This window comes from Camelus ferus, chromosome X (assembly GCF_009834535.1).
Source record: "Camelus ferus isolate YT-003-E chromosome X, BCGSAC_Cfer_1.0, whole genome shotgun sequence".
Taxonomy (NCBI): Eukaryota; Metazoa; Chordata; class Mammalia; order Artiodactyla; family Camelidae; genus Camelus; species Camelus ferus.
Window position 1 is genome coordinate 14,926,383 of NC_045732.1, and position 27,063 is coordinate 14,953,445.

Genomic DNA, 27,063 nt, shown 5'->3' on the forward strand with positions numbered 1-27,063 from the left:
CTGTTCTGAGAGGCCTCATCCTTTTGGGTGCACCTGCTAAGTACATGACTTCTGTGTGGCTGTCCAGAATCCTACGTATGCCCGACACACATGGATATATTTTCCATTCAAATGCATCAAATACCAGGAAGTCTGACCAATTCTCTCTAAACATGGGTACATAAGAGATTAGATCACACGCAGGCAAGGCAGGATCCATCTGCTTTTCGGCGGCATAAAGAGCAGTTGATACAACCAGAAGCCAGCAAAAGCTTGAATATCTGCCTCCTCTCTTCCTCTGTCCCCCATAAGACCAAGACTCTGTGCTCTGCCTTCCTGAAATCCTGCACTGTAGCAATTCCTAGTCCCCTGAGGGCCCGTGCATTACAAATTCAGCCCCTGTCCACTCCTCAATTCAACACCCCATTCTCTGAGGGCTTTATACCAAGAAGACAGAAGAAAGGCAGTTAGCTAAAACTAAAATAATTCACAGTCAAATGAGAGGAATAAACTCTCTTATGAAATAGGGCATTTTAAAAGAATAGAGCCCTTCTGAAAAAAAAAATACATGTGTATATATGTGTATAACTGAATAGCTTTGCTGTACACTTGAAACTAACATTGTAAATTGACAACAGTACAAAAGTACAAAATAAGAATTTAAAAAAAAAGAAGAAGAACAGAGTCTTAATCAGCTCGCTGCCTGAGGGAGGTGATCTGCCTGATTCTCTGTCCTCTCCCTCTCCTCCACTCCAGGACCAATCAGAATTCCACATGCAGGCATCAATCACTTGGCCTCCACTTTAGACAAGACAGACAGTCCTGGTTTAGATAATTATTCAGGTTGTTTTTCATTTTGAGCTTTACGATTTTTCTGCTATAGAAACATTGACAGAATAATAAAAAGATGACAGAATAAAAGAACTGTCCTAAATTTCATAAATCAACTCTTTCATTTTCCATGGGATTTACACTGTTTCCACTTTAATGCACCCATCTTGTTTCCACATTCATTGATAATTCACACATAGCTGTCCTTTTTGTTGTTGAGGTACTGTTTACTTTGCATGCCAATTATGAGTAATCTCCTTTCATACTTAAGCAAGTATCCACCTCCTGATCTATAAGGAAAGGTTTGTGAGACAATTCTCTTCTTGTTGGTATTTTGTAATCATGTAAGAGAAACATATCTCTCTTCCCAACATGGAGTGAGTTTCACCAAGGACTAAGATGATGGATGGGCTAGAGTAGAATTAATAGACAGGAGGGATGGAGGGGTATCTGAAGATCACTGGAGGTTAAATGTGCGCTGGTTTCTGCTTCCAGGTCTCTCACTCTAAGACTACAAGCCCAGGGGGAAATCATTTAGCTGTTATGGACCTCCTCAAAATAAGAGGGCTCCTTTCCTACACAGCGTACATGTTCAAACAAAAAGTAGACCTCAGATATATTCTGCACTATATAGATTTTTAAAAAGTGGCTTCAGTCTCTCTTAATGTGAACAATTGCATATTGACTTAATCTCTTCCTCTCTCTCTCTCCCTCCCTTTTCCTCTCCCTCTGCCTCTCCCTCTCCCTCTTGTCTTCCTCTCCCTCATTATTTTTCTTCTCCTTTCCCCCTCCCTATAAAAGCTACCACCTCATCCTGGGCACCCTGGTTATATCAACTTCAGCTATGAGGTAATTTTTCTCTTTACTAATTTTGACCATTGTTTGAGTTAACAATGCCCTGGGCTCTGTAAAGAATAGTGTGTTGATTCTTCAAGATGTTTCTCAGTCCCATTTTTTTCAGTTCTCACTACTAGCTTCCTGGTTTAAGCCCTGAAGGGTCACCTCAAGCCTGCATTGCCCCAGAACACTCCCACTTGGCCTCTCTGACTCAGTCTCTCCTCCTTATATGGCTATAAAGTTTATCCATCATGAACTACCACTCAGGGGGACTGCATGGTAGGGCAGAAAGTGAACTCTGGCTGAACAGCTTTGTTCTATCCCAGCCTGTAAAATATGGGGAATCAGGTAAGATGTTATTTAAGATCCTTTCCAGATAGAAAACTCTTGATTCTAAGATGTTCACACTCTGTGTGACTTCCTCATTTTGCTTTACTGAAAGATTAGAGACCAAGAGGTCTATGAGACATACTGCAGGGCAATGGAAAGCATGAGATTTCTGGAAAGCGGGTCTGAGGCTCTCCTCAACCCCGTACCAACCATGTGACCTTGGGCAAATCATTTTTTCTCTCTGGAACTTTGGTTTCCTCATCTGGAGAAGGGAAATAATTATAATACTCACACTTCAAAATATTGTTTGAGGGGCAAAAGAGTTAATCAATATAAAATGTGCTTTATTAAGCATAACTTGAGCCAGGTTAATAATTGTTTGTTGTACTGATAGCAAATCCTGTAGTGCTTACTTCATGAAGGAGTTCCCCAACCTGAGGTTCACCAAATATATGCTATTTAGAAAGGAAGGAAACTCTTAATTCTTTCAAAGGTTCAGATGACAATGTATGTTTACTCATACAAGGTGAAGAAAAGTGTTAATAAGAATTTGAGGCAAGATTTTCTGTTAAACCTTAAACGGTTGACATATTTGACACAAAAACCTGTGTTTCTAGGATGAAGGACAGTTTCTGCCTCCTTTATTTTTTTCATTGTGACATCAGATCAAAAAAGGATGTAATGAATGTTACATCACATTAATTTTCTGTTTTGTTTTTTCTTGCAAAGAAGAGCAGGAGCTGTGGAATTAAGCAGGCTTACTACTCAGTCAAGCTCGTGTACCTCTTTAACTCTCCGTGACCTTGTCTGTAAAAGTGAGGGTGATGATACTTGCCTCAGAGTATGTGAGAGAACATGAAAAATGTGTATGGTGGATGTAAGGTAATGCCTGGCACATAGGAAGCACCTGCCAAATGTTGACCTTATTCTTTCTTCCATAGAACTCATATTTTCAGGCTATCAGTATTGACAGGACTGCATTAGTGAGTCTATGCTTCATGTAAATGAATTAAAACAAATGTATTCTAATGTCTTTCTCTTAAGGTGCTTACCCCCCTGAAGTGGTACCAGAACATAATAAGACATCCGGTATGTAGTTTTTTTGGTTTTTATTCCCTTAAAATATTAAGCATGCATTTCAATTCCCTTTTAAGTGAGGTAACATATCTATGCCACATATAGACACTAATGGGAAATCTAGTTTGTAAACGTCATATCTGTATACACAGTTAGAAATTCTTGCACAGGAAAAAATGAATAAGTATTAATATTGTCATAATGACAAAGAAAACATTGCTACTTCTCCAGCCGGAAGTCAATGGAGCCGATGGTAAACCTGACTCTTTGTTTCTCACCAGTACCCTTCCTATGGTTACGAACCCATGGGTGGATGGCTGCACCACCAAATCATTCCCGTGGTGTCCCAGCAGACTCCCCAGAATCACGCCCTGCAGCCTCATCACCACATCCCCATGGTGCCAGCTCAGCAGCCCGTGGTCCCCCAGCAACCAATGATGCCAGTTCCTGGCCAGCACTCCATGACTCCAACCCAACACCACCAGCCAAACTTCCCACTGCCCGCCCAGCAGCCCTACCAGCCCCAGCCCGTCCAGCCGCAGCCTCACCAGCCCATGCAGCCCCAGCCCGTGCACCCCATCCAGCCCTTGCCGCCACAGCCACCTCTGCCTCCGATGTTCCCCATGCAGCCTCTGCCTCCCATGCTTCCTGACCTGCCTCTGGAAGCTTGGCCATCAACAGACAAGACCAAGCGGGAGGAAGTGGTGAGTACACCTCGAAGTCACTACAACACATGTGAAAATGGTAAAGCAAAATTGGCCCCCAGAGTTCTAAATTCTCAAACAATCCTGGGGCTAGAATTTTAGTAGCTACAGCTCAATGACTATTAGTCCAAGCGTGTGTTGTAAGTTTATATTATAAAGGAGTTTATCCACATGGCTTAGTAATTAAGATCGTAACTTTCACGATGAGTTTAAATTCTATAATTACCTTGACTTCCTACCAGAATATATATTATTGAAACCTGTTAATTTTAAGCACACTATAAGGGAATATCAGTTCTCCTTATCTTTGAAAAGTTTGACTAGCAAGAATAGGCTAACACTGCACTTAAGATGAAAAAAGGGTAATTTCTGACAGAGAGGGGATGCAAATATTTGAACGGGTAGGTGGGAAACCTCTTTAAAAACCTACAGGAAAAATACCTGTCTAAAGTGGTTTCTAATCTAACCTGGAGGAAACTAAACTAGACAGATTGTTAGATTTCTTTTCAGTGCTGGGATTCTAGAGATTAAGATTTTAGCAAGAAGTTTTCACAGTTAAGTGTAAAATATTCTCTCATTACAGAAAGCTCTTCTAAACGAGTAGGAAGTAGTCAATAAAATAAGTGTCCCTTATCCATATCTATAAACCCTTACTTCTGTGTGTATGAGATTATATAATTCTACTGTATGTATGCATTCAAATGTGATTCCAAGTTATAAATGCTACTGATTTTCTCCTGAGAAAGTGAGGGGTGAGGTATAAATTGCCTGGACAGGGAGCCAGGATACCTGAGTTCCAGTTCTGGCTTTGCCCCCAAAGAGGAGATGGTATTGTACAAGTTATTTCAAATTTATCGGTGTTTTCCCTTCTTTAAAATGAGAGAAAGTGACTAAATTAGATAATTTTCAAGTCTCTGTCTAAGGACAAATACCACAGTCTTCCAACAAAAATTATAATATATATGGCTTCACAATTATGAGCATATTTGTAGAGACTAGGGAGCATATATGAAAATTGACTGTATCCCAAATAATCTGGTGCCTAAAGTTGATTATTCTAGTCTAAGGCACATGTTCCCTCTTTGTATAGAAAATGCACTTATTTATATCTTTATTAATAATTAAGGCCATGAACTTTATAAACCTTGCCAGAGCTATTTATGGAAAGGTGACTTCGGGTAGGTAGTTTGAACTCCTTATAAGTCCCATGTAAATTAGAGTATAAATAGTGATAGGTTCTTGAGTTGTTTTATGAAAAATAAAATAAAGTTATGAGTTTAGAACCAGGCATGCAGAAAGTCCTCAACAAAAGGTAGCAATTGTTATTTTATTATTAAATAGTAGCTTTAAATGTTCTGAAGGCAGGGACACGTCGTATCTGATGACAATGAGATAATAAAGAAACTTTGAAAATTATAGAGTTCAGCTTCAGTGGCTGTAATATTGTTTTGGTAAAACTGAAGCAATGTGTGTTACTGTAAATGGTACTTACTCATGTGTGTTACTGTAAATGGTACTCACTAGGAATATCTGTAACTTGTTTTACTTGCTCCTTTTGCTATTTTTTTCAGGATTAAAAGATCAGAAAATGAGAAGAGAACTGAAGTACATACTTCAGTTGCTTTTAGAATGACACAGGAACATAACAATTTGTACCTACCATCATTTTACATAGTAAATTCTGTAACTAAAAATAAGTACCATTAGCAAACAATAAAATGTTTAAAAAATCATTCACGTCTTTGTGTTGAATTACACTTAAAATTTCACGTCACTTGAAAGAACATATTATAAATGGCTATTCTTGAATAAGGGATGAACTGCTCAATTACACCTACATATTGATCATTCTGCAGGCAAATGAGGACTATATTTCTTTTTCGAGAAATTTTAAATTATACCGTCTCAAATCTTGTAAAAAATAGAAGTTTATCCAGCAGTTATAATAATTGATAATGTGAAAAATTAGGAACATGTCCAGTCACTGAACCTCAACCAAATGAAGGGGAGTTTATGTGAAGAATTATTTACATTGAAAAAGATAAGCTTTTGAGAAATGTTTATATTACAAAACAAATTAAGACTTGAAACACTGGCTTTATTCTTCATACCACATTAGTAACCAAAATCTGGTCTTTTGATCACATTCTACTGAAAGTGATTTTGTAATGAAATTATGTGATATGTATCACAGTGTACCAAATTTTAAATTGTTGAGGTAATTAGTTTTTCTAAGAAAACTTTTATTAAATGTAGCTTCAAATAGAGAATCACAGTTATTTTATATACAAGTCATTTCTTTCACTTCATAATCTTTAAGATGATAAATTCTACTGTATAGTCTTCAAAATGTTAACAGATGCATAAATGGACTCAATACAAGTTTTCTTTCCCACATATATTTATATTTGAATTCCTTTTTCCTCCTATACCTGAAAAGAATTGTAAATAGTCTTTTAAGGGTTTATATTACGCAGTGCCCACAGTAATTTTATTCTAGTACCTTTATGATTAAGGCCCCTTAATCATTTTCTGGAATGAATAAACATAACTTTACTGGGAGGGTGTTGATACTCAAACAAATAACTTGATTTTTGAAGAACTTAGATTCAATTAAAAAAGTACAAAAGCTTTTAATCAATTTGCATGAGCCAATTCTAATCAATTTTGTAAATATTTATTAATCATCCTATAGGGCAATTCCATGTCCTGATAAAAATAATAAATCCCCATCCTTATGGAATCTAGGATTTACGAAATTGATAAAATAAGCTCACAAACAGTGATAAGAGAAGGCCTAATAGTATTAACACTATGGCAGAAGTATAGTCAAAACACTCTGGCGAATATGGCAGACATCATTAGCCAGGTATCCAACAGTTTCCTCACCACTCATTCCTTGTTGGCAGAGCTGAAGTTAATCCCAGCATCTGGCCTTCCACAAACTCAGGAGAGAGGAGCCCCCTCCTCTGTCCCAGGGAACGAATGTCCACCCCTCCGGTTATGGCATCAGCCTCAATTACCGTAACATACCATGTCTATACCAAATGTGGCATCTATTTCCCTAGCTAGTGATTGGTTGAGGGATTCGTTGTGGTAGAACTTGAACAATGAATGAGGCCAAAAGGGAAGTCTACTAGGAGAGGAGGAGTTCTGGGGAAAAGAATTGCCCCCAAATTAAAATGGCATGTATACATTTGAGGAAAAAGAGCTGTTATGTCTTTGGATCTATTTCTTTGTGGATGTGTGCCTGGAGCTTTGTCTGCCATCTTGTGACCAGGAGGGGCAAGTAGAAAGACAGAAAGCCCCGAGGTCCTTGGCAGTATCATTGTGCCCCTGAATTAACGAACCTTAGAACCATCTACCTTTAGATGAATGATACACTCTATTTCAATGCTAGTGTTTTTCAATTGTGGGTCATAACTGATTATTGGGTCACATATCAATATCAGGATCCCTATCATTTATGTCATGCCAGCCAACTTTCTCTTCCACCAATGTAAAGCTTATGTGCCCAGGACTAAGGACATTTTGTCAATAACTTTCCTGAAAAAATCTGATAGAAAGATAGAGACATATATATCCTGGTGTATTCTCCAAAATATATGCCTCCCCCACACTTTGCCTTCTACAGCTCATGAAAACATTGCCATTACATTTACTCCTACTGAGAAACATTTTAAGGGTGTAAGGAATGGTGTTACTTAGAGACTATGTGTGATATTGAAAAGAACACAAACTTTAGAGTCAGACTGGAGTTCTTTCAATTTTTTCTGATATAAGAGGATTCTCTATTTGGGAAAGTCATTGGCAAAATAATTTTCCCTTTATAATAATTCAAGTAATATATATGTATGTATATACATACATATATTCAAATCACATTTTGAATTACAGGAAACAAGTCAGGCTTTGGTCTCTGATGATTATTCACTATAGAATGGGATGTACTGCATAAGTTAACTTTATAAGAAATAGAAATGTGTGTATTAAATGCTCAAACATGTGTTTTAATATAATCATCTTCATGGTAGTCTTCTACAATGGATACTGTTCTACCTCATTAAACAATTCATATTAACCACAACATAGCATCGTTTTGATGGTCCAGAATGAGACTTACAAACACCCTTCAGTGAGGTGTGTTACCTTGGAAATTCAGAAGTAATAATGCCCTTACGCCTGTTCTAAATTGCCCTGTACTGCTCTGTCATTCTAACTATTCCTTTCTGCTTCTGGTTATCACTTCTTTTTGTAAATGTATATTTACATCTTCTAATATGTAGCTTATTTTGTATATATATTCTTCCTTACAAAATGAAGTACACTGGCCTTTGGACTGGTATTCTGGAAGTTCCATAATCACTTTGAGACTATTTTATTTCCTGATTCCCTAGTTGTGGCAGATGGCTGCAACTGGCAAAATTCTGACATGTAGATGTATCTGATTATCACTACACATTGTAACATAGCTGATGCAAATTGAATAAAACAGGGTATTTCTAACTCAGGCTTAATCAGTGCCCAATGTTGTATGTTTTTGAATCAAATGTGGAAGAAAATCAATGGATACTAATGACCAAGACTCAAAGTACAGGCTGAAATAAACAGCAATACTGATTATAAATGCACTAATAAACAGAAACTTATATATGAAGAATTCTTAAATCAGTAAAAAGCAAAATCATATCATTTACAAAGCTGTGCTGTTTCTTCCAAATTAAGCTAAAAGAGACAGATGAAGTTGAGTAGACCACCTCAAGGAAAATTTCATCTCACCATAACCACTCCTATGTCACTAACACATATGAAATCTGCTCTGCCATCATTCACTCCTAGTTGGAAATGGCTTCAATATGCATAATTTTTTCCGAGGTGCCAATACATGTCTAGGAATTACCCCAAGAGAGTCATCAAAATGCACGGAAAGATACGTGCAAAGATGTTGATTACAGCATTATGTATACCAGTAAGAAATTGGACCTCACTTAAATTTTCCTATATGTACCTAAAGGAATTCTGTGATAAAAATATGCTTTAGAAGAAAATGTATTAGTGGAGAAATGTGGTAAAGTAAAATTTAAGACCAGGACTGCATATCATATGTGAATATTACACACAACCGTAATATGTAAATAACTTAAACACACACACACAAACATGCACTGAAAAAAACTAGGAGGAGCATACACTTGTTTATATAAAGATCCAATTCTTCCACAATAAACATAAATGACTTCTGTAATCAAGAACAAATTTAATTTTATAAAGGTTTATTTTTCCTTTCTTCTACTTCAATCCAGACACACCTCCTTCCTTCAATTTCTTTTGACATGATCTTGGTGGGTCCCCTTCAGGTAAATTTCAAGTAGAAATCAATTCACATGTACTTGATTTTTCAGAGAAGTGCTTCAACCAAAGGGTAAAGGGAAAGGAGCAACTGGCTTTAGCATGAACAAAAGCAAACAATACAAACAACAAAGAAGATATGAGCATTATAAAGTTAATGAAGAAGAATTAGAAACAACACAAATAAAATAAAATAGAAATGACCATCAAGGCAGCTCTTGTTGCAATTCTGTCGAAGTTTAACTGGATTCAAAGAGCAGACAGGTCAAAGGGAAAACACAAGATCTAAGCCCTATGTTGTCGGTTTTTTTATGGCTGAGTAGTATTCCATTGTATAAATATACCACATCTTCTTTATCCAGTCACCTGTTGATGGACATTTAGGCTGTTTCCATGTTTTGGCTATTGTAAATAGTGCTGCTATGAACACTGGGGTGCAGGTGTCATCCTGAAGTAGATTTCCTTCTGGATACAAGCCCAGGAGTGGGATTCCTGGGTCATATGGTAAGCCTATTCCTAGTCTTTTGAGGAATCTCCACACTGTTTTCCATAGTGGCTGCACCAAACTGCATTCCCACCAGCAGTGTAGGAGGGTTCCCCTTTCTCCACAGCCTCTCCAGCATTTGTCATTTGTGGATTTTTGAATGACGGCCATTCTGACTGGTGTGAGGTGATACTTCATTGTAGTTTTGATTTGCATTTCTCTGATAATTAGTGATATTGAGCATTTTTACCTAAACCCTTAAAGAGCTGGGGGGTTGGAATGACTTTTCACATTAAATGGGTTCTCCTTTGATTAAAATGCCTGAACTATTGCTGCCTTAAAACTCAACAGTTACCTAATTTTACTTTTGGGCTTCAACTCCTATAATGTACTTTTTTCTCTCCTGTGCTTAATTACATTGAGTCTGAATCATCTGAAAAGCTCAACCTCAATCAATAACAACTCCAATTACCAGAAAATGCTCAGAGTTCACTCATCAAAAAGGGCAAAGGAAAATGCAACCTAACAAGCTAATTTCCAGGCTGTATTTTCATTATCACCTATCTTCAAAGCATGCATTGAGGATGAAGGTTCAAAGGGTCACCTGGAAGTAATCGTCACTTTGTAAGAGACAGTAATAGTTGTCACATTTCCCAAATCAAAATTTAGATATGTAGGGTGATAATACAATGGAATATTGGAAATCAGAGACATACACTAACTGGTAATTATGCTGTACACTTGCACTGTTCAATATGTATGCTCATGTAGCTATTCAAAATTTTAAAATCTAAAATAAAATAAAGTTTAAAATTCAGTTCCTCAGTCACATTACACATATTTTAAGTGCTAAAAGGCCACATGGGGCTAGTGGCTACCATACTGGACAGCACAGATACAGAACATCTCTATCACCACTGAGAGTTTTACTAGACAGTGCTGCTCTATACACTACTTCCTGGGATAGAAGAGCAATTCCTATGAATTCAAAGATTTTAAACCAAAGATGAAACAAAACAGATTTGCTGGTTGAAACTGAACATCTCAACTATCCATTATAGGTCATTTTCTAAGCATTCCATGAATCATGGTCTTGTATGGGAATTTTCTAAGAACTATAAATGTGCCCTTCTCTTCCTCATGTCGAATGGCACACACCAAAATGGTTTCCCCTCTAGTTTTCTTTTAAAATAGACAAATCCAGAATTCCACTAAATTAATTTTTCTACTTGTAAAAGAAACTAACTTAGTTCCAAAGAAATGGTCATTTATTTTCAGACCTCTACCAGCCACATCCACACTGGAGATAGAAGGCTGAGGCTGCTGTTCTGGACCTAGGCTTCACTGGAAATAGGCCAAAGTTGAAGCTGATGGAAAGATAAAAGTAAGAAAAAACACAAACTTTTGTCCATCCCTGAGGGTCACTGACTGCCTGTAAACACTGGAAAATATTTACATTCTTTTCTATTTTGTGGTTCAAACCAACAGTACAACATAGTATGGTATACACACACACACACACACCCCCACTGAGTTTACCTGTAGTGAAAGGACATGTGTGGAGATAGATACCATTTGAACAACTTGACATTTTAAATAAAACTTCTCTCCATTCTAATCACTTAGAGACTACATGGCTATTCTACTAGTTACTATCACCAAGGCACACTATACTTCTTTCCATATAAAGTCCTATCAATACAAAAAGGTCAAGTTGCTCATTTTATTTACAAGCAATGTCAAGTCGACCACTTCCTCTCCCAGCTCAACACAATATGAAAAGAATGACTTTTCCCCTAAATCTGAAGTTTGCCCCTTAGTAGTAAACAATTGCTGAAAATATTAAGACTGAATTTAGGGCCAAGGCTTTAAGAAGAATATAAAATAGCAAAGACTGGTATTACTTTAAAAAAAAGAGAGAGAGATTCGACTGTGACTGGTTTAGAAATCACAAGAGAAAATGGTTTCAACCAATTTCCCACATTTCCAGAACATAGTGGCCTCTAGTTGTGTTCCATATTGCTTCAATAAAATAGTCATCAGCCTATATTTGTTGTGAAATTCTTGTTAATTGGAATTTTTACTTATTGCTTTGTGATTTGGCTTACAATTCCTTTTGCTCTCATTTGATCTAGAGACTTATCAGGGATCACTGGCTGATATTTACTTATCCAAAAACACTTCCCTGCCAGAATTCATCCTGGCTTCATCTGAAACACTTGACTGTTCTAGAAGATTAAATAATACTTGAGGAATAAGATTGGACTGGGGTGGTGAGGAGAGAAGAGGTTGCAGTGAGAGGGAAGAAATGGTCATTTGGGTGCCAAAATATTTGCCTCAGTAAATCACACCTGAATCATCCCTCCAAAGAAAATCAAGATCAGTGAAGCCCCTTTACAAATAATATGCCCTATGGTCAACAAAAAATAGCCCAGAGCACACATTTATTTTCTTTTTATAAATCAAAAAAATTAAAACAGTGTTAAATATCTTTCTCAGAACAGCCAAATCTTGTTTTCCTCTCCAAAGAATCTTCCATGCTTAAGATTTGTCTGAGGAATGTGGGGGCTCTGGGTCAGCTGAGTGTCCACACAAGGGCAAAGATGGCTTCCCAGTGTGGCAGTGGGGTGTGCAGGCTCAGCAATCAGACTGGGTTCTCAGTCATGACCTCTGCCTATCTGCTGTGGAAACTTGGACAAGTTTTTTAGCCTATCTGTGCCTTAGTTTCCTCATCTATAAATTGTACTAACATCCATCTCTGAGTCTTTTCATGTCAATGAGCTCCAAGTTCAACGAATTTTGGCTACCGTTCTTATATTCAGAAAGGGAGCATTCTCCTGGCTTTGTAGACCCACAAAGGGAACACTACACAGTTGGAAACAGGGATGATAAAGAATTTGGAAATAATAACTAAGTTTTCTATGCCAAGGGCTCCAAAGTCAAACGCGTCTGTCGATTATCAATGTGCCGCATCTGACATATAGCCACCTGAACAACTCCCTTACTGATTGCTACCCTGCGCGATCCCTGTCTTCTCCTATCTGACGTCCCCAGAGGCAGTTCTTCGCCATCCCCAAGGTCACTCTTCAGATAATAGGAGAGTAAACCCACCAGGAGGGTAGCATGGGCTGCACAATGCTCATTGGAGGCCAGAGCATTAGACCTGTTCACTCTGAATGTCTTCCTTTTGCCTTCTTTGTAAGACCCAGTCCCTATGTATAGTGACTTCCAACTCTGAACTTTCCCTTGTTGATCTGGCATTGGTCACGGCTCGGCTAATTTCACTTGAGAGATTTCTTTACCAAACTGTTTTTTTATAGTGCCTTCTGGGGGACATTTGGCAATGTCTGGAGTCACAATGCGGGGGCTGCGGATGGGGGTTGGAGTGGTACTATCGGTATCTAGTAGAGAGAGGCCAGGGATGCTGCTCATCACCCCACAATGCACAGGAGAGACTCCACAACAAAGAATGATCCAGCCTTTAATGTCAACACTGCTCACATTGAGAAAGCCTACTCTGGAAAACAACGCCAATATTGAGTCATGCTGTCTGTTCGGAACTCTACATGAGAAAGAATGAGACTCTGAACAAATGGAGAAGTCTATGTGCATTTTAAAAACATAACTGAGAAAGAAAAACCAAATGCTCAAATCTTTTTTGGGGGGTGGTAATTAGGTTTATTTAGTTACTCATTTTGATGGAAGTACTGGGGATTGAACCCAGGACTTCGTGCATACTAAGAGTGCACTTTACCACCGAGCTATACCCTCTCCCAACCAAAGCTCAAATCTTAAGGTTAGTAAATTTGATATAGGACCTCATACAAAGGACTTTTAAGTTCCTGCACCAACTGCATCAGAAAAATCTAAAGAGCTTGGGGGAGTGACCAAGATATGAAAGAAAATTTACAAGATGAAGAGATAGTCATCCCAGGATTAAATCAGCTGATATCTCTAAATCAAAGCCATTGTGTAGAAATTAGAATAGTTACTTGCTTCTTCTGAAGTTGCTTAAAAGTGAGTGTGTTCTTTGTCTCTTGGCAGGTTACTTAAAAGTGGTTGTGTTACCTAAGTAATGAAGAGGAGAAAAATAACCAGACTATTAGCCATTGGTATAACTACTGAATTAGAGCTCATTTAGTTTGTTTGAGTCCCTGTTCTGGGATTTGCCCGAATTTGGCAGAAAAACGAGAAATAAGTAGTTGTGTCCCTAGAGTGACTAGGGATTTAAGATGCCTTAATTCTCCCGATTTTCAGAACCATCACTCTCCAAATATTTGATGAATATAATCAAGTTTTTCTTATAAAATTACTACCAAAAGACCTCTGACAGCCATGGAGAACAGAAAGCTCAGACCTTGGGAAGCCTACAATATTTGACAGACCCAAGACACAGAACATCCTAGCTGTCCAAATACCAAACTCAAGACACTTTTCCAAGTGGGGACGGACCCCCTCCTCCTGGCCTCCATGCACCACATATCAGGGAGCAGCCACAAATGAACTTCAGCTCAATGGCTCCTCATCTAGGGACTTTTTCTTGTTGGTCCACATGGGCTGGAGTGCTCAGGCCTCGAGGTTTCCCAGGATATGTTGGGCATGCCTCTAGTTTAAGCAACCCCTTGTTTCAATTTTGGTCTTCCCAGTAGCTGGTAAACTCTTTGAGGGAGATTCAGAAAAATACCTGGAGACTGGTCAGTGTGCTTAATATCTGCTCAAGGAACCATCATTAGCATTAAAAAGCCACCACACTGTAATATAAAAGGAATGATAATAATAACACTGAACATTTACTGGGCTCATATTCTAGGCATTGTTCTCATCACATGAAATATATTAGCTCATTTAATTTTCATAACCTTATAGAGGGAAAGTCTCAGTCCCCGGTTTACAGATGAGGAGTTGTCTAAACTTTAAACTTTAAAAAGTAAACATTTAAAAAGAAATGAGGCATTTCTTAAAACACACACACCCTATCCCATGTTTGATGAGCTCCGTTTAAAAGGTAAACTAATTTGTCATCTGCCTCTAGGGTCCTAACTAAAACAACCCGTGTCTATTTCTAACAGCAAGTATAAATTCAACTTAGACTCATAAAGCTCGTCTCCTTTTGTAACTTAATTTTTCCTGTCCATTTGACCTCCCAAGGATGTGATAAGGAGCTAATTGTAAGGAAAGCTAAAGAACTCCCAAGCCAATGACTCCTCTGCGGTTGTGGTAAACTGCTGCAGATGGGAAGGAAAGCTCTGCGAACACAGGCAAGTGTCATCACACCAGGGCAGCATTTCCATGGCAACCAGGAGAAACCCATCCATCCCAGCTGTGGGTGTGAACCTGAGCATGAACAGCCCTCACTCCTTCCTTGGTTTCAAAAGCTGGATTGAGAACAAAGAAACACAAGCCCAGTCCTTAATGGAACAGCAAGGTGTTGTCTTTCTCTCATTGATTCATTCAGAGAAAGCTACAATGGCAACTAACGCTATCTTACTAGAAAATCCAGGCCTTGGCCCTACATTATCTTCCTTCCCAGGTAGCCCACTGACCACATACTCAGTAGAGATGGAAGGGCTATTTCAAGTGACATTCTGAAGCTCACTGAGCATGATCAAAATAGGAAGGCTGCTGATATATTCATAGCATGACACTGAATCAGAACTAAGTGGCTGGCATACTTTCTCTACCTGACATTTGATGTCCAGAATAAAATGTATGAAAAGGTTCAAATATCTCAATGACTTCCTGCATTGAAGCTTCCACAAATCCTAGCTGTCGACGTGGCAGTCCAAACTAGTTCCTTCCACAGCGTGCTGACTAGAGAAGGAAATGTTTGTGAATTTGCACAGCTGCATGCAATAACAAATTCAGGCTCAGGAGATTTACAAAATCCAGTTTTCACCCTGTGATGAGGGACTAGGGCTCAACCTGGTTTCCACAAATAATTTTTTCTTAATCTGAAAAGAGGCACAAGAGAGCAACTTAAAAATCTTTTTTTAGAAAGACAGTCATAGATTTTTAAAAAGTACTTATTGAACACTGCTTAAATGTACAGTTCCTATCAGCAGATTTACGAAGAGAGCTGAAAAACAAAGGGAGATGTATTGCCTTTGTGGCTTATTTTCCCACAGGTATAAAAAAAATGTTCTGGATGAACATTGTTAGGTGTTCAGGACCCTGCAATCACTGCAACCTGAGTTGATTTATTTTATAGTTGCTATTATTGTAAATAATCAGAATCACAAGAATAAGTCTTTGCCCTCCTTCAAAATGGAATCATTCAACAGATTGTAAACGATGGTGATTTAAGAGCAATATATTTTCTCCAAAAGCCACTTTTTTTTTAGCAAATTAAATAATTGATACATATTTAAATTGCTTTATACATATAATGGCATTGTGTACATGACAGAGAAAGAAAGCAATCTGCAAATGAAATGAAGTAGCATGGTCACACAGCTTAAAGTAACAGACTGCCAGATCTGCAGAAAAGCTTGTGATTTGACCTTACTGATATTAACAATGATTCACCAAATAAGCTAATGTTTAATATATCTGTTCCTCCAGGAAGGACTCAAAGAAACCTTTACTTGCAGCTATATAAAACCAGTAAATATCTAAGCTCTGTGAATACTTTGGTAATATTCTAAATTAATAGTAAGAAAAGATGAATTTTGAAGTCTTTCTATGAAATCATTAAAAAGAAAAAAACCTAGAATCACAAAAAATAACGTTTGTACCAGCGGTTGCAAACAGCAAAACCAAGTCTTTCTGACTTTCTCAGTCACCTGTCTTTGCTGCATGGAAAAGTCAAACTACATGTTGTGGTTTCTCATCAATACCCATATTGCTTGTAGATGGCACAGAATCTCGATCCTTCATCACACTGAGGGGAAGGGCAACACTTGCCCTCTTCCCAAATGTTCAGCTTTATATGGTATCTCAATGATCCACACCCAAAGAGAAGCTCAAAAGCAATGATGGTTAGTCTCAGTTCTGTCATGGACAAGCTAGGTGACCCTGCCATAACCTGATTCACTCCCACCCTCAGCTTCTTTATCTGTGACAGAAAAATGTTGCACTAGAAGGCTATAAGACTTACACAACAGTAACCATACAAGCTAATGTGCATCGGTAAAGTCAAACTGCATCAATTTTTAAATACTGAGAAAACAGCCAAAAGGAAAGGTGCAGAAGAAATGGAAGATCCTTACTGAGATTTGCTTTAAGCTTTCAATAAAAATATGAGTGTCTTGGCAATGATATGTAACATTCCAATCAGCCTGGCTCGAAGGCTCTGACTCTTCTCCTAAAGCAACAGGCAGAGACATCTTAAGTGTCATTTGAACCATCTGAACTTTGAAGTTGAAAGAGACTCGAGGGCTGGAACAAGCTGAGTGTATCCCTCCAAAGCTATTGCTTCTCTCACTCTTTCCTGCTTGCATCTACCTCCCCCGATACAGCTCCAGGATCATTACCCCGTGAAGTCGTCCACATCTTCCTGGCTTGGATCCTGCATTGCTTCAAGCAGGAGGCACAAAACACAGAGCCTGAAATGTACACACCGTATCTTCTTACCTCTCCAGGGTCCTTACACCTCAGCAGTAGCAGCAGCTCCAAGCAGAACTGACCCCCCATCTTCCCCACGCAGAGCCCCTGTCCAGTGTGGGAACAGTGAAGGAGGCTGGAGACAGGGATACTGCTCTAGAGGAGCCAGGCAGGCAGGCTCCCCAGCTGGAATGTGCAGCTAGAGGCCCTGGGAGGGAGAAGGCCTGGGGTCACTGTGATCCTCTGAGTCAGACACCCTGGGGAACTCTCAGCTCTGAAAAGCCTCCTCTGGCACATGAGGCAGAGGCACCGAGAACCTTCTAGGGGGAAAATTCTGAAAGTTACAAAACTGAGGTAAATGGTTACATGGATGTATACCAGTTTACAGTAAATGGCAGAGATGTAATATGAATGATAGAGGGAACACATCATTTAAATGAAATGCTAACTCGTACATCTGATAAGGTGCTTGCATCCAGAATTTACAAAGAAATCTTATAACTCAATAATAAAAAAACCAAGTAAGCCAGCTTTTACATGGGCAAAGACTCTGAGTAGACATTTCTCTGAATAAAATATACAAATGGCCAATAAGCACATGACAAGATGCTTGCTGTCATTAGCCATCGGGAAATACAAATCAAAACCACAATGACACACTACATCACACCCACTAGGATGGATAAAAAGAAATGCTGGTGAAAATGTGGAGAAATCAGAACTCTCATACAATGTTGGTAAGAAAGCAAAATGCTCTGGAAAACAGTTTTCAGTTTCTCAAAATGTTAAACCTAAAGTTACCGTATGACCCAACAATTCCACTCCTAGTTATATGCCCAAGAGAACTGAAAATAGTTATCCACACAAAAACTTATTCACAAAATTGTGTACAGCAGCATTATTCATAATAGCCAAAAAGTAGAAACAACTCAGATGTCCACCAATCAATGAATGCATAAACAAAACATGACATATCCATACAATGGAGTTTTTCAGCCATGAAAAGGAAAGAGCTGATACATGCTACAATGTGGGTGAAACTTGAAAGCATTAGGAAGAGTGAAAGAAGCCAGATACAAATGACCACATATGAAATGTCCAGAACAGGCAAATTTATAGAGTGACAAAAGATGAGTGGTTGCCAGAGGCTGAGGCACATGGGAGGACTGGGGGCAGTAATGACTAAGAGGAGCAGGGTCTCTTTTAGGGGTGATGAAATTTCTAAAATTGATAGTGGTGATGATTGCACAACTCTGACTATACCATTAAATTACACACTTTAAATGAGTGAATTATATCTCAATAAAGCTGTTATATTAAAAATGAAATACTGGCTCTTAGCCCCTTGCCACAACCCTTCCCCAATTACACTGGGCTCTTCTGAGGTCACCATTACTCCTGTAGGTTCACCTGTGTGGCTTGGCAGGGGCTACGGTGAGAGCGGGCTCTTCCACTGATCACTGAGCTGCAACAACTGGTCCCTGGCAAATCCGGACCCTTCTCACCTTCATTTCTAGGCCACTGTTAACAAGAATTCTGCTCCAACTTCATGATTTAGCCCCTCTCCTCCCAGACTCCTTTGGTCCGAGGTGGTAACTCCCTTCCCAGCATGCCCGTGGTTCCCATTTGCAAGAGTCCTTTCGAACTTAGTTGATCTCATATCCCACGGGGCCGCCCTCTCCAAATAGATTACATGTGATTTAAGCATACTGGACCGTCACAGCTCAGGGACTTTCTTGTAGCTGAAATTCAGTAGTTAGTTGTTAACTTTCACCTTTGTTTTTTTTAAGAGAAAGCAGCTTTTTTTTTTTTTTTTAGCATTTAAAAAATAAGGGTATTGTCTCTACGGGCTATTGTGCATTTTCACAATTATAAGTAAAAATGAAGCAAACAAATCAATGAAGAGAATACCACGGTGGTCACTGGGTTAAAAAATATCTAACATTCTTACATAATTTCATCATTCACGAAGAGAATTACGTGAGAGTTACTGACATATTTTAATTATTGATACTCATTATTACTATTATCTGCTTCTATATCCTTTATCTTTCCAAACTATTCTTGGACACAATGTTCTAATGCCCATGAACATATTTTCTTTTGTTTTTAATTGAAGTATATAGGCAGTTACAATGTGTCAATTGTAACTGGTGTAGAGCATAATGTCCCAGTCTGCATATACATACATCTATTCGTTGTCATATTATTTTCATTAAGATATTGAACATAGTTCCTTGCGCTATACAGAAGAAATTTGTTTTTTTATCTATTTTTCTATGTGGTGGTGAACATTTGTAAATCTCAAACTCCAAAATTTATCCTTTCCCACACCCTTTCCCCCAGTAACCATAAGATTGTTTACTATGTCTGCAAGTCTGTTTCTATTTTGTTCATGAGTTTATTAGCGTCCTCTTTTTTTCTTTTTTTTAAGATTCCACATATGAGTGATATCATATGGTATTTTTCTTTCTCTTTCTGGTTTACTTCGCTTAGAATGATGATCTCCAGGTCCATCCATGTTGCTGCAAATGGCATTATTTTATTCTTTTTTATGGTTGAGTAGTATTCCATGGTATATATATACCACAATTTCTTTATCCAGTCATCTGTTGATGGACATTTATGTTGCTTCCATGTCTTGGCTATTGTATATAGTGCTGCTGTGAACATTGGGGTGCATGTGTCTTTTCGAATTGGAGTTCCCTCTGGGTATATGCCCAGGAGTGGGACTGCTGGATCATATGGTAAATTTATTTTTAGTCTTTTGAGGAATCTCCAAATTGTTTTCCATAATGGATGCACCAAACTACATTGCCACCAGCAGTATAGGAGGGTTCCCATTTCTCCACACGCTGGCTGGCATTTATCATTCATGGACTTTTTAATGACGGCCATTCTGACTGGTGTGAGGTGATATCTCTTTGTAGTTTTGATTTGCATTTCTCTGATAATTAGCGATATTGAGCATTTTTCATGTGCCTATTGGCCATTTGTATGTCTTCATGGGAGAACTGCATGCTTAGGTCTTCTGCCCATTTTTGGAATGGGTTGTTTCGTTTTTTGTTATTAAGTTGTAGGAGCTGTTTATATATTCTGGAAATTAAGCCTTTGTCAGTTGCATCATTTGCAAATATTTTCTCCCATTCCGTAGGTTGTTGTTTTGATTTGCTTATGGTTTCCTTTGCTGTGCAAAAGCTTACACATTTAATTAGGTCCCATTTGTTTATCTTTGCTTTTATTTCTCTTGCCTAGGTGGACTGCCCTAGGAGAACATTGCTAAGATTTATGTCAGAGAATGTTTTGTCTTTGTTTTCTAGGAAGTTTATAGTGTCTTGTCTTATATTTAAGTCTTTAAGCCATTTTGAATTTATTTTGTGTATGGTGTGAGGGAGTGTTCTAACTTCATTGATTTACATGCTGCTGTCCAGTTTTCCCAAGACCACTTGCTGAAGAGACTGTTTTTTCTCCATTGTATATTCTTGCCTCCTTTGTCAAAGATCAATTGACCATAGGTCTGTGGGTTTATTTCTGGGCTCTCTATTCTGTTACATTGATCCATATGTCTGTTTTTGTGCAATACCACACTGTTTTGATTACTGTAGCTCTGTAGTGTTGTCTGAAGTTTGGGAGGGTGATTCCTCTAGCCTCATTCATTTTATTCAGTATTGCTTTGGCAATTCTGGGTCTTTTGTGATTCCATATAAATTTTAGGATTATTTGTTCTAGTTCTCTGAAAAATATCATGGATAATTTGATAGGGATCGCATTAAATCTCCAGATTGCCTAGGGCAGTTTGGCCATTTTAGCAATATTGATTCTTCCAATCCAAGATTATGGGGTATCTTTCCATTTCTTTAAGTCATCTTTAATTTCCTTAGTGTTTTGCAGTTCTCTGTGCATAATTCTTTTGTCTCCTTGGTCAGATACATTCCTATGTATTTTATTGTTTTGGATGTGATTTTATTATTTTTATTTTTTATAAATTATTTATATTATATTAATTATAATAATTTGTTATAAATTTTATTATTTTATTTGTTTTTTAAAATTATTTATATTATATTATATTAATTATAATAATAATTTAATAATTTTTATTGAGTTATAGTCATTTTACAATGTTGTGTCAAATTCCAGTGTAGGGCACAATTTTTCAGTTATACATGAACATACATATATTTTTGTCACTTTTTTTTTTTTGCTGTGAGCTACCACAAGATCTTGTATATATTTCCCTGTGCTATACAGTATAATCTTGTTTATCTATTTACTGACAGGCATATGGATGTGATTTTAAAATGGACTGTTTCTTTACTCTCTTTTTCTACTATTTCATTGTTAGTGTAAAGAAATGCAACTGATTTCTATATGTTAAGCCTATATCCTGCTACCTTGCCAAATTCTTTCGTCAGCTCTAGTAGTTTTTGTGTGGAGCTTTTCAAATTTTCTATATATAGTATCATATCATCCACATATAGTGACAATTTTACCTCTTCTCTTCCAATTTGGATCCCTTTAATTTCTTTTCCTTGCCTGATTGCTGTAGCTAGGACTTCCAAAACTATGTTGAATAGAAGTGGTGAGAGAGGGCATCCTTGTCTTGTTCCAGATTTCAGTCTGAAGGCTTTCAGCTTTTCACCATTGAGTACTATGCTGGCTGTGGGTTTGTCATAACTGGCTTTTATTATGTTCAGATATGTTCCCTCTATACCCACTTGGGTAAGAGTTTTTATAATAAATGGGTGCTGAATTTTATCAAATGCTTTTTCTGCATCTATTGAGATGATCACATGGTTTTTGTCCTTTCTTTTATTGCCATGGTATACCACATTGTTTGATCTGTGTATGTTGAACCATGTTTGGGTCCCTGGGGTAAATCCAACTTGATCATGGTGTATGATCATTTTTATGTGTTGTTGGATTCCGTTTGCTAATACTTTGTTGAGGATTTTTGCATCTATGTTCATCTATGATATTCACCTGTAATTTAGTTTTTTGGTAGTGTCTTCATCTGGTTTTGGTATCAGGGTGACGGTGGCTTCACAGAATGAGTTTAGGACTATTCCCTCCTTTTCAATCTTTTGGAAGAGTTTGAGAAGGATTGATATGAGTTCTTTGTATGTTTGGTAGAATTCCCCAGTGAAGCCATCTGGTCCTGAACTTTTGTTTGTAGGGAGGGGTTTTTTTTTTAATTGCTGATTCTGTTTCATTTCTAGTGATCAGTCTGTTCAAGTGGTCTATTTCTTCTTGATTCAGTCTTGGTGGACTGTATGTTTCCAGAAACTTGTCCATTTCTTCTAGGAACATGATTTTCTTAATGATAACTAGTTCCATCCAACCCCATGCTCAAGATTTTGTTTGAATCAGTGCATTCTGCTAATCTGACTAAATTATTTTTTCAAAAAAATTTTTGTTGAAATGTAGTTGATTTACAATGTTAGTTTCAGGTGTACAGCAAAGTGATTCAGTTACACATATACATATATACTTTCTTTTCATAGTCTTTTTCATTATAGGTCATTACAAGATATTGAATATAGTTCCCTATGCTATACAGGAGTTCCTTGTTTTTTATTTTATATACAGTAAGGTGTATGACTAAATTCATAAGAGAAAGGTTTGCTAGTGGCCCTAATTAGCTGCAATGCACCATGTCTGGGATTTATCACATTTTGGACCAACATGTAATTTTTGCCAATTCTGGATTTATCTTAACATTTTTCAACCTTTAAAAGTCCTTAAAATTATTCATTTTTAAAAGTTGGTATCATTGCCCTCTGAAGGACATTGGTGGAACTATGAAGGAGTAGACTTTCCCATCTGAAGATAAGCAAGGTCATAAATGAGTGTTCCCAAAAGACCCTGCCTGTGTTCATTCTATGCTGGAATGTTCATACAGGCCTTTTTCTCAAACACTCTTGAGTGCTGTGGGTAATAGATGTCAAATAATAAAACTTAAAGGCACACGCTTTGTTACTTTTTAAGGGAAAAAAAGTGGGGGGAAATCAAAGGGTTTAACAATTTTATTCACTGGCTGATATTCAGCGACTCTGAAAATTTGGCCACTGCTCAGGTTTGTGAATTTCTATGGAAAATGAACTGTGTTTGGCAAGCTTGACGAAATATGAAGCTGATAAAAAAATGTTTCATGCTTTCTCAAGACCTTATGCCACTAACTGTGTGGGATTGGAAAAACTGTTCAAATGTCAATTTAAATGTCAATTTAAGTAATGTAAATAAATAATCTTCTATATCCTTATGAATTAATGTAATTCTGTTGATTTCAGACCATAACTTGAACTAAAGTTTCTTTCAGTTATAACTAGGAAATGTTTCATGGAGAACATGAACTTCAGATTAGGCAAGTTGAGCTCAGTAGAGTTCTATTTCAGAATCAGAAATGTTAACACAATACTTCATTTTACAGTATGGAGAACTGATTGAAAATTTAATTGACACAAAGGTTGTAAGGAAGCAGGTCTTGAACTCAAAAAAAGGAGTAAGCCAAAAGAAATAAAACATTATTCTAACAGCCCAAATCATTATATAAAAGAACACTGTGGTGAATTCCATTGCAAAGTTCATGACTTGTGAACATTATCTCCAAAACACTCATCTCTTGAGTTTTACAGAGTCAGTCATCCAACTGCCTTCTTGACCCTTCCATCTGGTATCTCAGGGTCATCTCAAACTTCATTTATCCAGCGTTGAACTCTTGACTTTCCCTTCTGGCAAATATCTTTGTGCCTAAGCCTCCTACATCTTAAGAGGTGTTTGTAAAGCATTTATCTCAGTGCCTGGCATGCAGACCTGTTCAATAAAGGTTGATGATGATGATATGGATGATGAAGATGATGATGATTTCTATGCACCCAATTAGTTGAACCAGAAACCAAATGGTTTTTTTATTTATTCTTTCCTTCACTTCATGTCCCACATTTAATCCATTCCCAGCTTCTGTCAACTCTACCTCCAAAAAAAAAAAAAAAAAAATCAGGAATCCAAACCCTCCTATCCAACTCTGCTTTCATCATCCTACCTCCGGCCTCCATCATATTTCTCTTGAACAAACTTAACAGCCTTCTAACCAACCTAACCATGTCCACTCTTGCCCTTGACCAATTAATTGTCCCCAGAGGAAACCAGAATGATCTCCTTAAACACATATCTTCATTATCAAAATATATATAGTGATTATCATGTATTTATTAAATATGTTTAACAACCTTATGAAGTAAGTACTATTACTACTCCCGTTTTACAGCTGAGGGATTGAGCAAAGAGAGGTTGGAATATGTCCAAGATCACTCTGCCTCTAAGAGGCAAAGCCAGAATTCACACTCAAGCAGTCTGAGTCCTGAGTTGAGTGTTCAGCTGCTTCACAAAATATCATGCCATACCGAAGCTTTAAAAAATAACAAATAAGTAGGCAAAGACTGTCAATTCGCTTCACTTAGAATGAAATCCATCTGCACAGGACTTCCCTGTAAAAGCGTCTAGGCTGACTTCCTCAGCCTCCCACCTCATGCCTCTCTCTTTCCTCCTGTTCTCCTGACACTTATGAAGAAAACAAGCTTGGTACTGCACAGGAGTTTCTGCCTGTGCTGTTCCCAGTGCCTGAACTGTTCTTCTCAGGAATTTTCACAAGGCTGGCCCCTCTTTATTTTTTCTTTAACCCCACTCCCTCACTAAAGCTTTCCCTGACCTTCCCAATCTGAAATCAATGTTCCCTAGCTTCTTGATCTCAACATTCCGTTGGTTTTCTTCTGAGCACTTATCTTAGCTTGTAATTACTTTCATATGCCTGTCCATTTGTCTCTTGACCATCTGTCCCATTGGTCTGGAAGCTTCGCAATGACCATATTGTTTACCACTGTATTTTTACCATCTAGCGTACTGCCTTGCACATAGTGGGTGCTGAGAAAATGTGATAAATGATTGGATGAAGAGACGAATGCTTTGGTGATATGAAACATCCACTCAGACTTTTGGTTCTCCAAGTGTGACTGGAGTGGATGTTTCATATCACCAAAGCATTCTTCTCTATCAAGAGTAGAGACCCAGGACTCTTATTTTAAGTATTTACCTTTGAGACTTATCACCTAGTTTTCTAAACAAGTTTCAAAATTTTGATTTTCACATGATTTTCAATGAGTAAATCACAGAATTCTTGTTTGGCTGTTATTTTTAAGTAATCATTGTGCATTTTCAGGAATATTTGCTAGGAGAGAAAAATGTATATTATAAATTGCTTTCACATGTGATAAGTGTTAAAAATACTGACAATGAAATGGGTACATTCTATGTTTTCAGATATAAAAGAATTTATATAATTAACCTTGGGAGCCAATAATTTCCTATTCATCTTGTAGACATTTGTGTGGGCTCCTGGAAAACTTGTGGTTCCTGGGCCCTGTAATCAGATAATGGTGTATAATGGACAAAATGGACCAGCTGGAGTCCAGTCCTGAATCAACCACATTCCTGTCCAGGAATCTGCATTTTAAGAAAATTTCCAGGAAATTTCTATGCAAATAAAATTTGTAAGTTATTTTTTCTCTTTATCTAGACTTACGTGTATTGTTTTGGGAAAAAGTACAACAGAGATCTGGTGTCTACTTGTTTAATTTGTGGTTTAATTCTGAGAAGTCCAAGATAATGTTTCACTTAAAGGAAAGACATACACTATTAATTGATTTTAAGCTAAGTATTCAGAAATGCACATTATCAATGACTGTTTTGGTAGAATTAATCACCTTTGTTAAATATCTTTTGTTAGCCTCCATGTACACATGGGATGAAAGGGACAGGCATTTCTCACCTTGGAGGGAAAGGATGAATCATTTGGCCAGATGGAAAAAATAGGAAGGAAAGTGCCTTAGCCTATAATTTGACTATGTTTTAGGCTATAAGTGAATAATGTTAAGAAAATTAAAATCAAAAGCAGAAAGAGGTTTCCTAACTTGCTCAAAAGACAAAGACAGCCATTTTTTCTTTTTTAGGGAAAGATATCTAAATTTCAGAATATGATAGAAGAGCTTAAGTTAAAAACAAAAACAAAACAAGAAGACATCCAGACCTGTTTTTGATGTCAAGTAAATAAAAGCAGTAATAAACCACACCCTTGTCAAAAAAGCAAAAGGAAGCTTTAAGGATCTCACCAGAGCTTGCTTTGTCTCTATCTCACCCACAGGTTTTCCTCACTCTTCCTTGACACCTCCAGGGCATTCAGCATTAGTGCTTAATAGATGCTTTCCTCCCTGGTCTGCTGTGACATTCGTCTCTTCACGTGCCCCTTCCCTGCTCAACACCTTCCACTGTTTTTCAGTCAATTGTTCTTTCAGCACAAGACCCCAGGCTTTCCATGACCTGACCCCAATCCATTCCTCCAAACCCCTCTCTTGCCCTTCTTCCCAGGAACCCTGTACTCCAGCTCAACAGAACTACTCACTCCCATACTTTACAGATTCTGTCTTTGCTTGTCCTTTTCCTTCTCTAGAGTTCCCTCAATCTCTGATTTCACATTAAATAGCCCATCTGTTATTACATCTTGCTTGTATCTTTTGTGCACTAGGTTCTATCCCCTTTTGCCTACTCAAGGGCAAGACTCCAGTCATCTTGTTATACGTCATTAATTCTCTCTTCTCAACTGGATGAGTACCATCAGCATTAAGGCATACTGTTATAACTCCCACCATACAAAAGTTCTTGATTACATTCCCTTCTTAACCACCACCTCATTTCTCTCCTTCTTTTTGTAGAAAAAAAATCCTTCAAAGAAGTGTTCATATATCCTGCCTTTCATTTCCTCTCCTCCCAGTCTTTCTTGAACCCACTTTAGTCAGGCTTTTGCCCCCAACATCCATCAACACTGCCGTTATTGAGGTTACCAGTAATCTTTGCACTGCTAAATCCTCTGAGCAATCC

General features: G+C 37.8%; 2 protein-coding genes across 3 annotated transcripts in view; one reads left to right on the forward strand and one right to left on the reverse strand.

The window, feature by feature from the left end:
* AMELX (amelogenin X-linked) overlaps nucleotides 1-5,489 on the forward strand; it is a 9,408-nt gene extending 3,919 nt beyond the window's left edge. The window contains exons 4-6 of one of the 2 annotated variants that reach the window (XM_032475779.1): nucleotides 3,022-3,066; nucleotides 3,336-3,758; nucleotides 5,330-5,489. In XM_032475779.1, the coding sequence (XP_032331670.1) occupies nucleotides 3,022-3,066; nucleotides 3,336-3,758; nucleotides 5,330-5,335 (474 nt within the window). In that variant the 3' untranslated portion in view covers nucleotides 5,336-5,489. The remainder of the gene's footprint in view (nucleotides 1-3,021; nucleotides 3,067-3,335; nucleotides 3,759-5,329) is intronic. The other variant, XM_032475780.1, reaches the window with a different exon arrangement.
* Nucleotides 1-27,063, reverse strand: part of ARHGAP6 (Rho GTPase activating protein 6) — a 420,127-nt gene that overhangs the window by 95,197 nt on the left and 297,867 nt on the right. The window lies entirely within an intron of this gene.